The following is an 18141-nucleotide window of genomic DNA, read 5'->3' on the forward strand; positions in this document are numbered from 1 at the left end:
TGAAAGAATGATTGAGTGATTGGTCATGTTATCAAATATGTGAGATGTACAGGAAGTAATTGATGAATATTTCCACGCAGATACAAACTTTTCAAAAGCGCTGACCAAGCTTTCTATTCACTGACAAAGGTCCCAAAAGTCGGTCAGAGTTCACTGATAGGTGAGTCAAGGATTGGAATATTCCAAATGCATTATGTGAAGGGGTTGGCATAACATTAGTCTTTTCGACCTAGTTATTATTATTACATGTCCCCTGAAAACAATGGAACAACATTTATTTATATTGTAGAAAGTCTTTGGAAAACGTAATATTTACAACGGGGTTAAGTTGGCAAGAAATATACACATTTCTAAAATAGATGCCTCCCCTACACATATGGTACATTCCTTGAACTTTTCAACCACCTTGGAGTGGGAGGGGCGCCGAACATCTGGTGTTTGTTTACGTTCACATGTCGTCCGTCTTATAACCCTGGATCTTCCTTAGAGGAGTTTTTCTGTTGAGGATGGCTTGGAGGTTGTCTTGTCACCAGTTCCGGATCCAGTTTTGCCGCCATGCGCAGGTCAAACACGTCCTGCAGGGGACTAAAGTTCGCAAAGTGTCGTCTGCCGCCACCGGCCAAGATGGCGGCTGTTCTGACGAGTCAGGCCGGGCGGGCGGAGCCGGGTTGTTCTGCTGTCAGGCCCGGAGTTTCACCTCAAGGTCCCGCCCAGGTGTGCAGCAGACGCCGTCAGGTGAGGCGCTGCGTCTTAGAGACGTGTGCAAAAGATAAGAAATAAGACCTGTAACGTTATTTGAAGACGCTGTCGCAGAAAGCTAGAGATCGTCATCAGTTTTTGATGATTAAATTGTACGGACTATTTCATAACATCTGCCTAGTAATCTGTTATTGCAGAGAGGGTGAAAGAGAATTGGCAACTATAGAAATAGGCTTGGATATGACTTAGTCCGGGCAACCAGCCCGACATGATGGTGATGATGACAATGCTTAGTAACTGTTCTGATACTGTTCCATGTGTGAGCCAGGTTACGACGAGGCATTCCGGAGAGCCAGGGACCAACCAGAAGATTTCTGGGGGGAGCAGGCAGAGAACATTGTGTGGACCCGGCGATGGGACAGAGTGTTGGACGCTACAGACCCTGTACATCCGAAATGGTAAGGAACGCTACAGACCCCAGCAGGATTGATTTTCTGCTATTTTTGCTTCTTTCAACTTCGTATACGTAGTTGAGCCTCCTGTTTCCAATTAGTTGGATCTGGGAGACCCCGGATCGAATCCGGGATGGGTATCCTTGTCGGAGCTGCACCGTCTTTCGGAAGAGACGATAAATGGGGGTCCCGTGTTCGAGGAGGTGCCTCGAGTGCGTTACAACAGCCTCATTACTCACATGGGTACCTACTGGCTGAAATAATACAACCTGGTGAATTATTATTATTAAAAATGTATATTTTCGTCTCCTGTACCTTGATAGCTAAAATGTAGTTTCAAACATGTAACCTAGCAACTACCATACAACACTGTACAGTGAAAGTTGCACGACTGTGCCTCAGGTTCCCCGGTGGTGAGCTGAACGTGTGTTACAACGCGGTGGACCGTCACGTGGACGCAGGGTTCGGCGACCACACCGCCATCATCCACGACAGCCCCGTCACCAACACCATCGAGCACATGTCCTACAGGCAGTTTCAGGAGCAGGTAGGTCTGGTTTGTGTGGGATCAGGGGTCCCGGGTTCGAATCCACGACAGTCCCATCACCAACACCATCGAGCACATGTCCTACAGGCAGTTTCAGGACCAGGTAGGTCTGGTTTCTGTGGGATCAGGGGTCCCGGGTTCGAATCCACGACAGTCCCATCACCAACACCATCGAGCACATGTCCTACAGGCAGTTTCAGGACCAGGTAGGTCTGGTTTGTGTGGGATCAGGGGTCCGGGGTTCGAATCCACGACAGCCCCGTCACCAACACCATCGAGCACATGTCCTACAGGCAGTTTCAGGACCAGGTAGGTCTGGTTTCTGTGGGATCAGGGGTCCCGGGTTCGAATCCACGACAGTCCCATCACCAACACCATCGAGCACATGTCCTACAGGCAGTTTCAGGACCAGGTAGGTCTGGTTTGTGTGGGATCAGGGGTCCGGGGTTCGAATCCATGACAGCCCCGTCACCAACACCATCGAGCACATGTCCTACAGGCAGTTTCAGGAGCAGGTAGGTCTGGTTTGTGTGGGATCAGGGGTCCGGGGTTCGAATCCACGACAGCCCCGTCACCAACACCATCGAGCACATGTCCTACAGGCAGTTTCAGGAGCAGGTAGGTCTGGTTTCTGTGGGATCAGGGGTCCGGGGTTCGAATCCATGACAGCCCCGCAACCAACACCATCGAGCACATGTCCTACAGGCAGTTTCAGGACCAGGTAGGTCTGGTTTGTGTGGGATCAGGGGTCCGGGGTTCGAATCCACGACAGCCCCGTCACCAACACTATCAAGCACATGTCCTACAGGCAGTTTCAGGAACAGGTACACGTATGTCTGGTTTCTGTGGGATCAGAGGTCTGGGGTTCGAATCTACGACAGCCCCGTAACTAACAGTATCGAGAACATGTCCTACAGGCAGTTTCAGGACCAGGTAGGTCTGGTTTGTGTGGGATCAGGGGTCCGGGGTTCGAATCCACGACAGCCCCGTCACCAACACTATCAAGCACATGTCCTACAGGCAGTTTCAGGAACAGGTACACGTATGTCTGGTTTCTGTGGGATCAGAGGTCTGGGGTTCGAATCTACGACAGCCCCGTAACTAACAGTATCGAGAACATGTCCTACAGGCAGTTTCAGGACCAGGTAGGTCTGGTTTGTGTGGGATCAGGGGTCCGGGGTTCGAATCCACGACAGCCCCGTCACCAACACCATCGAGCACATGTCCTACAGGCAGTTTCAGGACCAGGTAGGTCTGGTTTGTGTGGGATCAGGAGCCGGGGTTCAAATCCAGGACAGCCCAATCACCAACACCATCAAGCACATGTCCTACAGGCAGTTTCAGGACCAGGTAGGTCTGGTTTCTGTGGGATCAGGAGTCCGGGGTTCGAATCTACGACAGCCTCGTCACCAACACCATCGAGCACATGTCCTACAGGCAGTTTCAGGACCAGGTAGGTCTGGTTTCTGTGGGATCAGGGGTCAGGGGTTCGAATCCACGACAGCCCCCGCAGCCAACACCATAGAGCACATGTCCTACAGGCAGTTTCAGGACCAGGTAGGTCTGGTTTCTGTGGGATCAGGGGTCCGGGGTTCGAATCCACGACAGCCCCGTCACCAACACCATCGAGCACATGTCCTACAGGCAGTTTCAGGAGCAGGTAGGTCTGGTTTGTGGGGGATCAGGGGTCCGGGGTTCGAATCCACGACAGCCCCGTCACCAACACCATCAAGCACATGTCCTACAGGCAGTTTCAGGACCAGGTAGGTCTGGTTTGTGGGGGATCAGGGGTCCGGGGTTCGAATCCACAACAGTCCCGTCACCAACACCATCGAGCACATGTCCTACAGGCAGTTTCAGGATCAGGTAGGTCTGGTTTGTGGGGGATCAGGGGTCCGGGGTTCGAATCCACGACTGTCCCGTCACCAACACCATCGAGCACATGTCCTACAGGCAGTTTCAGGACCAGGTAGGTCTGGTTTGTGGGGGATCAGGGGTCAGGGGTTCGAATCTACGACAGTCCCATCACCAACACCATCGAGCACATTTCCTACAGGCAGTTTCAGGAGCAGGTAGGTCTGGTTTCTGTGGGATCAGGGGTCCGGGGTTCGAATCTGCGACAGTCCCGTCACCAACACCATCGAGCACATGTCCTACAGGCAGTTTCAGGAATAGGTTAAGGTTTGCACTCAGTAACAATAGGCCAATAGCTGCATGTGGATCAGGGTTCCTGGGTTTGAATCTATGATCATCATAAGCCCTATAGCTCTGTCACCAACAGTATCCAGCACATGTGTTGATGTGTGTACCATGTGTGTTGATGTGTGTTACCGGCATGTCGATGTGTGTACCATGTGTGTTGATATGTGTACCATGTGTGTTGATGTGTGTTGATGTGTGTACCATGTGTGTTGATGTGTGTTGTGTGTGTTATACAGGTGTCCAGGTTTGCCGGAGTCCTGAGTAAACACGGCGTACAGAAGGGAGACCGCGTGCTGATCTACATGCCGATGTGATGTGTGTTGATTGGTGTACCATGTGTGTTGATGTGTGTTGTGTGTGTTATCCAGGTGTCCAGGTTTGCAGGAGTCCTGAGTAAACACGGCGTACAGAAGGGAGACCGCGTCCTGATCTACATGCCGATGACGCCGCACGCCATGGTCGCCATGTTGGCGTCGGCCCGACTCGGAGCGATCCATTCGCTGGTGTTCGGGGGGTTCGGAGGGAAGGAGCTGGCCACAAGAGTGGGGCATGCTAAGGTGAGACGGGGTGGTTTATGTCAGGTTAATTGCCTTCGCCGTAGGCACTTTGCCGTAGGCAGAAGGGTATATTTTATTTGTAATAAATTCTTTCAAACATTGATGAAGGTTTGACATCTAGATAATAAGGTACACAAAGTAACAGTTACTCAAGCAACTGGACAATTTTTGCACCTAATTGTACCTCGAGTAACCGTTACCTTACAAACCTTTGAAAACTTTTGGTCAGTAAATAGTTGTCATATCGTTTGAAACTACAGTCAAACTACAGTCAAACCTGTACCAGTGACCAGGTCCACATTGTGGCCACTATTTGATGGTCACTTATTTTTCCCTTCCACCCAAGCATCCAGAAACGTGTCCGTGGTGTCTACTGCAGACATTCTCCTCAAGTCTTGTGTCTGTGGTCACTACAGATGCACATGTTTGACTGTACACATGTTTGTTGCTGCGGCTTGTGTTTTACCTGCAATGCTGGCACTGTAAGACAGGGGGCATGAGTTAGCAGTACATCTGCTATGTGAATGTATCTAATGTCTTCAGTGGAAGTGTTTCTTTAGTGTCATGCAATACAAGTGTGCATGACTTTTCTACTGACTCTTGGTCAATGATATTTGTGTCAAGGGGGTACAATGTGATGTTTCCAAACATCTATTGGGTGTGAAAATAACATTTTATTCACTTATTCATTCATGGAGTTGATTTTTCTATTTTATTTGATGAACAATCACCCCCTGAATCCTCCCGATGTCTTGCCCTCCCCCAGCCCAAGGTCATTGTGACGGCCTCGTGTGGGATGGAGCCCTCCCGCATCGTGCAGTACCAGCCCATGGTACAGGAGGCGCTGCAGCTCAGCGGCCACCAGCCAGCTAAAGTCATCCTCTACAACAGGCCGGTGGTGAGGAGATGCAGCTTTCAACTTTCACCTTTCTTGAAATTTTTTTATTTCTTAAAGTTTCGTTCTATCTTCAAGTTTCTTTTTTTACCTACAGTTTCTTCCTTGCAGTTTCTTTCTTTCTTAGATTTTCTTTCTTTCTTAAAGTTTCCTTCTTTCTCAAAGTTTCTTTCTTTCTTAAAGTTTCTTTCTTTCTTAAAGTTCTTTCTTTCTTAGTGTCTTTCTTAGTTTCTCTCTTGCAGTTTTTTCTCTCCTTCCTTCCTCCTTTCCTTCTTCTTTTTTTCTTTTAGAGAAGCCGTGCCATAACATGAAATATATCATTCCATTATCTTATGTATCGAGTAATGATGTTAGGTTAGTACACTAGTATAAATAGTCCGTAGTTGTTAATATTCCATGTTATTTGCCGTACATTATACCTGATGCAATTGTTGTGCAATAAACTTGACTTGACTTGACTTTCTTTCTCTGTCTTTTTTCTTCCCATGCCTTCGGTCTGTCTCTTTTTAATTGCCCCCCCCCCCCCCCCACTTCTTATTGCTTTCACCGTCCTGTGTTTCGTTTTTGTACTTCTTATGCCTTTGCTCATTGTAACAGACCTGTTTGGTCTCCCACTGCAGTTTTCGGTGTCGCTCCCGTCAGAGCAGTGGTGCTGCTGGGATGAGGAGATGGCGTCAGCGCGGCCTCACGACTGCGTTCCTGTAGATGCCATGTTCCCACTTTACCTGCTCTACACATCCGGAACCACCGGCTTGCCTAAGGTCTGGACTTTCATACTATATAGATACTCAATAGATAGTATGTCGCGGATTACGAACATAACATTTTTAAGAAAAGAAAACATGCTCTTTAAAGAGAAGCAACTCATCTTATTAGGCTGTAGTCAAATCCCTGAAAAATGACAATTTAATTCTATGAATAACTTCTTCTGGCTGTACTTTTATTGACTTCGAGAAGCTTCAAACATTGATCAGTACAATATTGATTTTTGATTCTCCAACGGCAACACTTGCACTCACCGATAACGGTTAGAGCGTTGGGCTCAGAACAATCAGGTTCCAGGTTTGATACTCATCATGCCCCAACGTTGTGCCTTAGGGAAAGAGACTTCACATCATATTCCTACCGTAGTACCATGACGGTGGAGTGACAACTACCGAGCCTCTTCGGCTAATCTATCAAAAGTGTAAAAAAATACACTCAGATTTGGTGCCCAACGTGCCAACATCTGCATATTTTCCACCGAGAGCCTTAAATTTATTTTGTTTTTTTCTTATTTATCATGCAACGGTATCTTTTTGACATTTTTCTCCTTAGTCGTTTATAGAATGGTACATGTGTTTGTCACAATGAAGTCTTGAAACCAGTTTTAGGGGTACCCTGATATATGTCTCTATTTCATACAGAATATTGTGGTTGATGCACATCAGAAAAGCTGTTGCTTTATATAATTACAGTTTTGTTTGTTTTGCTGTTCTTTCAGCAGAAAGATGTTAGCAGGGACAAGTTATTACATTTACATGTGAAATAAAATGCAACTACCAAAGAAAGAAATCACTGTTATATTTCATGCCTGCGATGACTTTAACATCACATTTTGATTTCAATGTTCTCCCCGTTACCTAGGCAGTGGTACGTCCCAGTGGAGGCCATGCTGTCATGCTGCACTGGAGCATGTGGAACATCTACGGGATCAAACCACAAGAGGTAGGCTGTAGGGGTGGGCAGGGTCTAAAGGTCCTGCATTTCCTGAAACTAAATTAAACAGATTTTGCCTTCCATGTCACAGATGGTTGCTTATCATTCCTCTCAGGAGAGAGATGCAGTTTCGGTGTCTGAACAGTCCGACGCACACGACTTACTTTTTACCTTGCGCCTCCTGGGTGTCCTAACCCAGACAAGGGGCTGTCCTAGGTGTTTTTAAATATTCATCTGGTATTTGTATGTCTGTTCCAAGTTCAATAAAGATGATTTTAACTCTCTCTCTTCCATTTTTGTATTGAATCATGTACTGTAAATTCAGTTATTTCTGCAAGGGTTTAATTTGGTGGTAAAATTAGAAAAGAGCTTTTTTTTTGTTTTTTGTTTCAGTTGTGTAGCACTGTATCACTGTACAGTGAACATTGGAGATGCATACTTTTAGTGAATTTGTAGTGGTCACTGTGGAAACATTCCAGGATTGACGGTACCGTGTGGCTCTTTTCTGCAGGTGTGGTGGGCGGCCTCTGACCTGGGCTGGGTCGTAGGTCACTCCTACATCTGTTACGCCCCGCTGTTGCATGGCAACACAACCATCATGTACGAGGTAAGGTTTCAACTGGGACAAGTCCTTCCAGAATACAATACAATACCCTCAATTCCTACAGTCCTGTATTAAAACTTTCAATACACATGCCTGTTCTAAAAGACCTTAATGTACATTGGTCACCTCACACGCACACACTCAATATCCGGTAAACGTCTACCTAGTTACCTTTACCCCCAGGAACCTTTAGGATCACATGTTGGAAGAGCTTTATTTTCATTCCTGTACCAGCTCCGTAACCAGTGTTGTACATGATAGACAATTTTATTCTATTTAGTTCTTGGTAGATGTTACTCATAAGATGTACATTAGTGACTCTCCTTCAGCATAACTGATTTTTGAGATTCAACAATTAAGGGAAAAACGAAAATACACAGATAATACCATTTGATAAGACAATTTACGCAAATATGTATGTGTATTTAACTAGACTGAGTCATCACCATTAGTGCTGTACTAGAGATGTAGTTTGGGGTGTCTGTGTGTGTGTGTGTTTGTGTTTCCGGATTATTGTAGTCAGCATAACTCAAGAACCTCTCGATAATTATGATGATACTTTGTATGTGGGTAGATGTTGGGAAGACGAATGTCAAAGTTGATTTTTGGCCTCCTGGTATGTGACCTTGTTTCTGTATGTTTGCTGTCATGTATGAGGTAAGACCTGTTGCTATTCCTACACCAAAAAAGCAATTACTCAAACAACTGGATATAATTTTGGAAACGGTCAGACGTTTCAAGTAGCATCCACTACTTTTCGTCAGTGACTGTGAGCAAGATCAGTTGAACAGCAGGTTTATAACCACGAACTATGAATTGATATGCAAATAAGGAGAAGACAAATTTTTAGATAGTCCAATAGAAAGCGAATTAGACAACTCAAGACAAGGTTGCTATTCCTGTTTGTTTGCCAGGGCAAGCCGGTCGGCACACCGGACGCAGGAGCGTTTTTCCGCGTGATGAGTCAGCACAAAACGACCGGAATGTTCACGGCGCCCACCGCAATCAGGGCTATTCGCAAAGAGGTAAGTATGCAAGGCTATGTATTAATTTCTCAGCAGTTTGTTTACTATGCACAAGCCCCAGTCGTCAGCTTAATACATGTACCACTGGGCTGTCAGGTATCACCTGATAGGACGCTGTTGTACAGCACCGAGGGGGGGATGGGTGGACCGACTATTACCTGACGAATTGTAAGGGTCTGGAGGCTGCCATTAAGTGCTAGCTTGGGTGACCTCATTACAAGTGCCCCAGGTGCGGCCATAGGATTGTGAGGTTTGAACCATTCACACCGGGATTAACTATACTCTTTTCAATAAGTGTAGTGGATTTCTTTTACTTGCTCGAGAATGTCTTCAAGAAGGATTTACTTGAACCTAGAGAAATAAAGAATATTTTTCATGCAAAACATAGCCAGTGTTCTCACCAGAATTTTTTCACAGCATAGGGGTCAGGTACAGAAGGCCAACTGTAGCGGTGCAAGTCACACATGGAGTGCTGAAGACATGACCAGAGTAGGGAGTCCGGCATGTTCCCCCGGAAAATTTGTAAATTCATAACCCAATGAGACATTATTTCATACATTTTGAGGGATAAATTTTGCGAAGTAGAGTTTTTCCTCTGTCACAGCCTTATTCTAAAGCCAAATATGAACTTTTTATAAGATTTATGAAGGGTCACAAGGTTTGTCCCAGAAAGAAACACCCCTATGCTGGTTGAAACACAGCATAGGGGTCCAGATCACAGCATAGGGGGCCCCTATGCTGAAAAGGCCTGGCGAGAACACTGATAGCTACCTACAAGCAGTTTGAAGATCAAAATGAGACGAATTGATAATGCTTCCAAACTTAACTCAAAACTGGATTCTCTTTGTTTTATGTTATTTTAGACTATAGAATCTCAGAGGAAGCTGGAAAATGCCCTTTCACTTGATTTGTACTGCTTAAAAACTGGTTCTTTGTTCATAACTTATTTGTTGTAAGTGTAGAGTAAAGTTAGATTTGATTGTTCATCCCATTCAATTATGTTTGTTTCAGGATCCCAATGCAGAGTTGGCTAAACAGTACCCGCTCACACAGTAAGTCATGTAGGTGTGCTGTGGAGGAACACTGTTTGCAACATTGGAATGAATATAGAAAAATGTTTCAGTGACTACCTTTCTAAGGTAAACTCTGTATACTGACACGGTGTGTGTTTTATAAAGGAGTTCATAGCTTGGTTTGTTATTGAGTCAAACCTGTACTAGTGACCACCTTTACATAATCATTATAGGCTCACCTGGCTGTCTATCTATTGTGCTCATTAGACTATAGTCAGGTTTGACTGTTATCAACTTGAATGTTCCACTAAGTGACTTTTCTGTGTTCTGATTCTTTTGTTTCTCACCATTTCCTGTCTCGCTGTCTCACGCTGACTCTCGCCCATCCGCTGTCCTTTCCACCAGGGTCTCAGCTACTATACTGTAACTAATGTAAACTCAGAGGTAAGACCATTGGATTTGAGCTAGCTTTTCTCTGTTGTTTGTCATTTCTTTGACTGTTCTCAATGCTTTCCTTCTGACCTGTACCAAATGTATTGTAAGTCACACAGTCAGTTTTCCTCACAGTCCTCTGTTTTCATATAACCTCTACTGACTTTTTACTTTTACCTGGAATGCTTTGCTCATGTTCGCAAAGCTCGGTCAGCATTTGTTCTGTTTCCTTCCCAGTTTGCGGAACTTCTATGTGGCGGGAGAGCACTGCGACTCCGAAACCCTGCACTGGACACGGGAGGTGATGGGGGTGCCGGTACTGGACCACTGGTGGCAGACAGGTCAGGGCTGGGTTAGAGTTCAGGGGTTAGGGGTCAGGGTCCACACTGGACACGCGAGGTGATGGGGGTGCCGGTACTGGATTACTGGTGGCAGATAGGTCAGACCTGGGTTAGAGTTCAGGGGTTAGGACTTAATAGGTGATGGGGCTGCCTGTACTGGACTACGGGTGGCAGACAGGTAAGGGCTGGGTTAGAGTTCAGGGGTTAGGGGTCAGCACTGGACCTGGGAGGTGATGGGGGTGCCTATACTGGATCAGTGGCCTGGTGGCAGACAGGTCAGGTCTGGGGTTAAGGGTCAGTGCATGTAAATATAGAAAACAAGTGAAGTGCAATTTTCCGAAATGGCACCTTTACCAATGTGTCAAGACATAGGGCTTAAAAACGTTTTGTTTCCAAATGTCTTCTCTTTCCAAAAGTGAAATTACAGGTGTTCAATGATCCATACACATGACTGCACATTTTCATCATCATGATACTTGACTGTGGAAATCTTTTTTTCAGAGACGGGTTCAGCCATCACGGCCAGCCACATGGGTCTGGGGGACGAGGGTTACCCCACCCCCGGGGTCTCAGGGAAACCTGTGCCTGGCTGGGACGGTAAGGCAGGGGTAAAGCTATTAAGGTGGGGTAGGAGTTCTGTAAGGGTTAGGGAGGGGGTGCTAGGGTCAGTTTCCCTGGGAAACCTTTGCCTGTCTGGGACAATAAAGGTTAGGTTAGGGAACGGTTATGAAAGAGGGGGTAAGGGTAAATAATTCAGGCAATGATATGGGTTAAGGAGATGTATGGGCGAGGGTAAGGGGATGGGTGTTAAGGAGGGGGTAAGGATTGGGCAAGGATAAGGGTTACGGAAATGTTTGGGTGAGGGTAATGGTTAGGTTACGGGATGGGTGTGAAGGAGGGGGTAGGTGTTAGATGTTGCATAAGGGTGTTAGGGAGGGGTTAGGTCTTGATGAGACATTGAAATGATACAATTTTGGACCCCCTGGCAGCTTGTTATGGTACTGCAGTGGAACTTCTGTTTTGTACCTATTGATCTGAACATGGTACAGCCTTCAAATTGAAGAGGTAGATAGCTCTTCTGCATGGTAAGAAATGACATAGGTTTGAGCCCCCCGGCAGCTTGTTCTGGAACTGCAGGGGTGGTTTTATTCAGGTGTAAGCAAAGAAAGTAAAGAAAAAAGTTACTTTTAAGATATTTAAGATGTTTGGGTTACAAGAATATTCCTCAAACAGTGACTTAAAAAGGTAGCGTAATACGCACCTCCAAATTTTCTACGTCTTCTGTACGTCTTGTTCATGGAGTGACCTAGTCTCACAAGAACACGAGACTAGGCCGAGACTTGTGAAGATCGTCCTACCTCCCCCGCCTCCTTGCGGAGTAGGGGTAAGTAGGACCTGGGCAGCTCCCAACCTCCGGTACGGATCCTCACAAGTCTTGGCCTTGTCTCGTGTTCTCGCGAGACTAGGTCACTCCATGAACAAGACGTACAGAAGACGTAGAAAATTTGGAGGTGCGTATTTCGCTACCTTTTTAAGTCACTGTTTGAGGAATATTCTTGTAACTGTTATTATACATGACTGATGAACCTCTTCAACGATATCCTTAAGACGTTTGGTAGATATATTTAGACAGTAGCGATGCATGTAGAGGCTATTAGGTATTAGCCTTTTAAAAATGTTTTCATGTTGCATTTCAGTGAGAGTGCTGAATGAACAGACTGGAGAAGGTATGTTTGTTTGTTTGTTTGTTTGCAAAACCGGTTAAGTGGTTAACAGACGAGTTTTGTACTACAAGCTGGGTAAGACCAGGCTGACAGTTTTTACCGACTCAAACCTTCTCTGATATTGTGTACTGGGTTCTTAAAGTGCCTAAGGTTTTGACACGTGTCACGGTCATTGGGAGTAGACAAATCTATCATGCAAGGAACCGTTAATGGAGGAAGAGGGGTAGGCAACGGAACAGATGGGAGGATGATATGAGAAAATGAACAGGCATGACACTAAGTGAAACATGTTGCCAGATCTTCTGTGTAGCCACAATGGTCAAATAGTTAGACTAAGGGATATAGGTGAGAAGTTGTGGCTTATCTTTAACATGGACCTCCGCACCTCTGCTTGTTTTCACCAGAGGGAGTGCTGCAGGAGGAAACGACGGAGGCAGACCCGGGAGACCTGGGGCAGATCGTCGTCAAGTGAGCAGTGTTTCTTTCATAATATCATGATAGTTTCATCTGGCTGGTTTATTTCTTTATCTATTGGTGTATTGATGGAGATATAATGAGTTGATAACATCTGAAAGGTAAAAATAATTGTGGTTGTCTGAAAGAATTTTATTTAATGATTGATTCAAGCTACTCAAAATAATGATTTTTTTCCATGCCTGTTGTTATCCAGGATACAGTTTGATGGGAATGTAGATGTTAAATATACATGTTAGAATGCAGTTTTGGTTATCCAGCTGTTCAACAAGAGGTCAGGATAAATACAGACTAGACGACTGTTGTCTCTCCTGGAACAAGTTTGAACTGTAATTTCCAACACAAAAATTGGACTTACCCAAAATTTTTGACTGTACAACTCCAGTCTTTCCTCCTGTACAACATATACATAGACTATCTCTTCTGGCTCTGCTGGCCTACTTGATAATATAATCTAGCAATATTTTCTTTCAATCTGAAAACCTACAAATAAAGAAGGTTTAGTCTATTCTATTCTACAATGATGATGAAAGGAGTTTCCACCTCTTGCCGTTAACCCCCCCCCAGGCTGCCCCTGCCCCCGGGGTCCTTCTCCACCCTGTGGGAGCACGACAGTTTCTTCGAGGAGCTGTACTTCTCAAGATTCCCAGTAAGTCTCCAACAAGACCTTCTTAAGGAGTGGTTGTCCTCAAAGTCTTCTTTATGACATTTTTGTTAGGACTTGTTTTTAAATCTGCATTTCTCAGAATTTTTGTATAAGAAAGCTGCATGTTTAAAACGCACATAATTGTGATATCTACATTGTATCATCTGAGTAGCTTCTGTTACACCAACAGAAAACCTTATACATAATAAGAATTAATAATCATGATATGATCCTTCTTCACATTAGGGAAGTCTTGAAATGTTGCAAATAATTGCGTCTGCAATGTATTACAGAATGCTTTCAACCGTGAACTCAAAACACTGTGAAAACCTTCTTCCCTCAATTAAGTCCCCGCTGTTGTAGATAATTTCATATTTCATAAAGTTTTCTTGTCGGCTGAAAGTGTCCCCTTTTTGTTTCAAATTTCAGGGCTTCTACGACACCATGGATGCTGGTATCCGTGATGAGAAGGGCTATATCGCTGTGATGTCACGTGCTGATGATGTCATCAACGTGGCCGGGCATCGCCTGTCCTCAGGGTCCTTGGAAGAGGTGAATGAAAGTCTCAATGTTGTCTTCAGTTTTTAGGAAGAAGGTAGTAAAATTTTGACTGTTGTCTTAGGGTTTTAGAAAGAAATTAGTGAAAGTTTGACTGTTTCCTTCAGTTTTTAGGAAAAATATAGTGAAAGTTTTACTGTAGTCTTCTGATTTAGGAGGATGGTAGTAAAAGATTGACTGTAATCAGGCAGTGAAAGTTTTACTGTCATATTAGGGTTTTAGGAAGAAGGTTGTGAAAGCTTGACTGTTGTCTTCAGTTTTTAGGAAGAAGGTAGTGAAAGTTTGACGTGTTGCCCCTCCTCCCCAGGCCATCTTGGAGCACCCTGACCTTGCAGACTGCGCCGTGGTGGGGCTGGAGGATTCTCTCAAGGGTCACGTGCCCCTCGGGCTCTGTGTCCTCAAGTCAGGTAACGTTAACCTGCCCCTCGGGCTGTGTGCCCTTACTCTAAGTCAGGTAACATGAACCTTAAGACCCTACCTCTCCGGCTCTGTGTCCTCAAGTCAGGTAACCTGACCATTAACAATTATCATTTGCTTTGTATCCTGTGTGACAAGGATAGCATTTTTATTTCTCCATGTAAAATGAAGGTTATGTTTCTGGGACAGTGTCTATACACTCATGATAACCCAAGAATGCCTGGATGGATTGTCTTCAAGTTGGTATTTGGTATGTTCAACTTAGTATACAAGTTAATGAGACCTCAAATTATTACATTTTAGGCCTCCCAGCAGCTTCTGGTTTTGATATCTCCTGTTCTAGACAAGCTAGCGCTATGGTCAAGAATTTTTGGTGGTAGATAGCTCCGGAATCTTGAAGAAGTGGGATAAGTTTGAGCCCTTTTGTCTCCTCATGTCTTCCTCCTCCAGGTGTGACCAAACCAGAAGACGCTGTTCTTGAGGAGGTGGTTGCCTTGGTGAGGAAGACGGTGGGCCCCGTTGCTGCCTTTAAGAAAGCCATCGCCGTGAAGAGACTGCCCAAGACACGCTCCGGGAAGATCGCGAGAGCCAGCATCGCTAAGATGATCAATGGGAAACCATATAAGGTAATGGCCTTTTTACTCATGTTCATAGAAAAGACAATTTGTATTTATCCTCTGGCTTTCTTTGCAGAGTGCAGACTTTAGGGCTTCCATTGTGATAGCTGTCTTCAGCATTTTGCATTCTAAGCTTGCATCTTGCATTTTCACATGAATAAACAAGATTTTTTTCTAAGAGTTTGTAGAAAAATTTGCTTCTTGGTGTATGACTTTTGTTTTGAATTTTGTGCTGGTTTTGGGGGAATGAACTTATTAAGTAAGAAACAGTTGATTAACTCTTTGGTAAAGAATCGATCTTCTGTATGCTGCAGTTCATCAATCATTTACCAGAGGGTGCTTTTTCTCATGGCGTTGGCTCCTGTGGTCTCTCTTGGCCATTTCAATGTCATTTCAAGTCTATGATAATTTGCAGTCAAGACTTCAAATGCTGACTAGCTTATTTAATGAATAACAAAGAACTTTATTCACAATCAGAAATTTACAACACCCAATGTTTTGTTGACTGTCACTTTCTTTAGAGCGATAGGGACTGGTTCTACTTTGCACTGTAGCCAGGTGTAGCTGCTGCTTTGTGAGGAATACAGTCCCAAATGCAGTAATGGATAAAGGACTTTTAAATAAAATGAAATGAAATGGACTTTGTTATTCAGTCATTCACCAACCTGATGAAATCATTCATGGTATCTAAAATTATCTCAAATGCACATATAGTGATACAACAAAGACAGACTTTTCTATACGTCTGATACAAGTTATGTTTCCCTACTTCATACACCTAAGTGACACAGACAACTTCATATTTCTAATAAGTTTTGTAAAATCTTTGGTTATGAAACATATCTGCTCTTACAGTGTTACCATTACAAACAAGTGAGGGGACGTTAACTTCACTTAGATTACAATTCCTATTTAGTAACTTGACAATGTATGTATCTGTAAACTATTCTTTTGAATTGACCTGTACTTAACCAAGTGGGTATATGTGTACAATAAAGGTCCTTATTGGTTAAATGATTAATCGATTAATTAATAACCATGAAAAATCTCTAACTTCCTTCAGATTCCAGTGACTATCGAGGACGCAACTGTTTACGGTGAACTGGCGGAACTGTTCACCAAGGCCGACATTTGCAAGAATTAACTCATCCAGTCAACTAATCAACTTAACCATCGGTAGAGTGATTAGTAATCATGGAAATCAATCAGTTAACGAGCAGGATGTTCCCAGGTAGCATCGGTCTGTAGTAGAAGGGCTTCACTGTTAGTGGTTGGAACTTAAATCTAACTCAGAAATTGCATTTTTATAGTTTCTACAAAATCTTGTTGGTGACAAGTGAAACAATTTAATAAATCATAGCTAAATTTTACACCTAGAATTTTATAGATTTTGCAAAAAAAAGCAAACAAACAAAAACAAAGAGACTAGTTTCTACCTGGCGACATCTCACGTTAGGTCGAAACACTTGCTGCACTTGCAATATTAAGAAAAATGCTTTTTTTTCCACAGTTTCTTTAGTTGAAATTCTCGCTTTCTCAAAATTTCATCGACAGAAAACAGTGAACGTGCGGGCTTTCCCTCTGTTGAAGCTCTGTCCTGGTAAAACTTTCCACACTTCCCCGATTGGTTGCGACGGTGATTCGACGAGTTGTTTACCGTTACCAGGACAACACCCTGCCTGCTGTCTCACCTGTTTGTTGTTTACTGTTGTGTGTTGTTTACAAGCTTGTTGTTTAGAGGAAAGATGCAGCGAGTGTTTCGCCCTCTGTGATTCTTTGGTAATCATTAATCGACATCAATGATTTTATTCAAATTTCTGCTGTGATTATTTGCTGCAGTGCGCTAGCTCATTGTTTACATCATAGGTTTTAATTTTCTTTTTTTTAACTTTTTTTTTGCAGATTCCTGCAACTGTGGAGGAAGTCGGAGTTTTCCCCGAACTAAAGGAAACTTTGACTGAAAAGAGCATTATGTCAGACTAGATCTGATAGAGTAGGGAGTAATGTCAGACTGAATCTTACAGAGAAGGGAGTTTGACAGCGTGAACTTAATGAATTAACTCACAGAGAAGAGGGGAAATCAGCTCCACCTCAAAATAACTAAGTTAGTAAAAAGAAAATTAATTAAAGAAAGTATATTAATGTACTGCTCTAACAGTATTTTGACGTTTTATCTAATGATATTTATAACAATCAAGCAATATAATATATTTCAAAATTTCCTTCCCTAAATTGCAATTTTTACTTCAGGTTAAGTTGTTGTGTATATCTGTGTGAACCGAGTTTTAACCCTAGTTATATAATAATATGCGAACTAAGGGATTAATGATTTTAAAGGAAAAATTGCAATACTAGATATGAACATATTTTACACTGATGCTAAACACTAATCATGACCGTATGAACAATCTTGTTTATGTATGGTAAGTGGGTAATATTCGGTGGACTGCTTCTTGGTGGCGTGTGTCTTAAAGTCTCAGGGACCTCGTATGTATCTGATCCTCTGCTTTGGTATCTAATCAAATAGGAAACTTTGTCTTCCGGCGATGTTTTCAAATATATCTATGAAGTTGGCTTCAATGTCCCGATTTATCATGACAATGATGAAATAATGTATAGCGGAAAATTGTAAATTGGTGAATTTTGTACAATCAGTTTTGCAGAAAATGTGGTGTGTATCAAATCTATCAATGTACGGGTTTATTTTGTTTTGTGGCCACGAAAAAAAATGCTAACATTGTGTAATAAAATGGTGCAGAAAATACGTAAAGTGAATAAACTGAGTGATTGCTACCGCAGAGGTAGAAACGCTTGATGTCTTTAATTGAAGGGTGGGTATAGCTACTACTTCTAAGTAGAAATATTTGTTGTACTCAGACACTCAGGCAGTGCGTCAAAACAGCCACGGACAAAATTCGGCCGTCCTGTGACGCATAAGGTTGTCGTAAGTCAATGTTGACGGACGGTTCTGTCGTCGCCACGGTGAAAATCCTACAACAACGAAAATCTTCAGGTCGAATTTGACAGCGCCTAACACAAATGACAATGATGGCAGCGTATACTACGCGCCATCCGTGTGCAAAATTTCCATTGCTTTTGAATTATGAAGTCAAGTGTTCGGTGTACGTATATAAAGTCTAGATGTGAATTAATGAATGTCTCATTATTACTTCACAGCCGTCCGAGGTTCAATCATGGCAACAACTATTCATTAAAAATGTTAGACGGATTTTCTTTCAT

At 43.6% G+C, this 18141-nt stretch overlaps 1 protein-coding gene across 5 annotated transcripts; it reads left to right on the plus strand.

Annotated features, from left to right (window-relative positions):
• Nucleotides 1–372: 372 nt before the first annotated feature.
• Nucleotides 373–17709, plus strand: LOC136429614 (acyl-CoA synthetase short-chain family member 3, mitochondrial-like). Of its 5 annotated transcripts, XM_066419500.1 has the most exons (20): nucleotides 374–735; nucleotides 1028–1157; nucleotides 1554–1698; nucleotides 4269–4457; nucleotides 5224–5355; nucleotides 5973–6113; nucleotides 6979–7059; nucleotides 7562–7657; nucleotides 8569–8679; nucleotides 9691–9731; nucleotides 10362–10465; nucleotides 10967–11062; nucleotides 12163–12192; nucleotides 12594–12657; nucleotides 13231–13312; nucleotides 13739–13861; nucleotides 14175–14274; nucleotides 14735–14910; nucleotides 15965–16077; nucleotides 16804–17709. In XM_066419500.1, the coding sequence occupies exons 1-19, from the start codon at nucleotides 507–509 to the stop codon at nucleotides 16043–16045; spliced, it is 2151 nt and encodes a 716-aa protein (XP_066275597.1). In that variant the 5' UTR covers nucleotides 374–506; the 3' UTR covers nucleotides 16046–16077; nucleotides 16804–17709. The 5 variants fall into 5 exon arrangements, with proteins under 5 accessions (XP_066275598.1, XP_066275597.1, XP_066275601.1 ...); XM_066419501.1 differs by lacking the exon at nucleotides 15965–16077 and having other exon boundaries at nucleotides 373–735; XM_066419504.1 differs by lacking the exons at nucleotides 374–735; nucleotides 1028–1157; nucleotides 1554–1698 and adding an exon at nucleotides 2905–2946.
• The last annotated feature ends 432 nt before the right edge of the window (nucleotides 17710–18141 follow it).

The sequence above is a fragment of the Branchiostoma lanceolatum genome, chromosome 3 (assembly GCF_035083965.1).
Source record: "Branchiostoma lanceolatum isolate klBraLanc5 chromosome 3, klBraLanc5.hap2, whole genome shotgun sequence".
Lineage (NCBI taxonomy): Eukaryota > Metazoa > Chordata > Leptocardii > Amphioxiformes > Branchiostomatidae > Branchiostoma > Branchiostoma lanceolatum.

Bases quoted from the DNA above. Each gene is read 5' to 3' on its own strand.
- LOC136429614 (XM_066419501.1), top strand. From the start codon at position 507: ATGGCTTGGAGGTTGTCTTGTCACCAGTTCCGGATCCAGTTTTGCCGC. The intron at 11,063-12,162 runs GTAAGGCAGGGG...GTTGCATTTCAG, and splicing joins ACCTGTGCCTGGCTGGGACG to TGAGAGTGCTGAATGAACAG. The intron at 12,193-12,593 runs GTATGTTTGTTT...TGTTTTCACCAG, and splicing joins GAATGAACAGACTGGAGAAG to AGGGAGTGCTGCAGGAGGAA.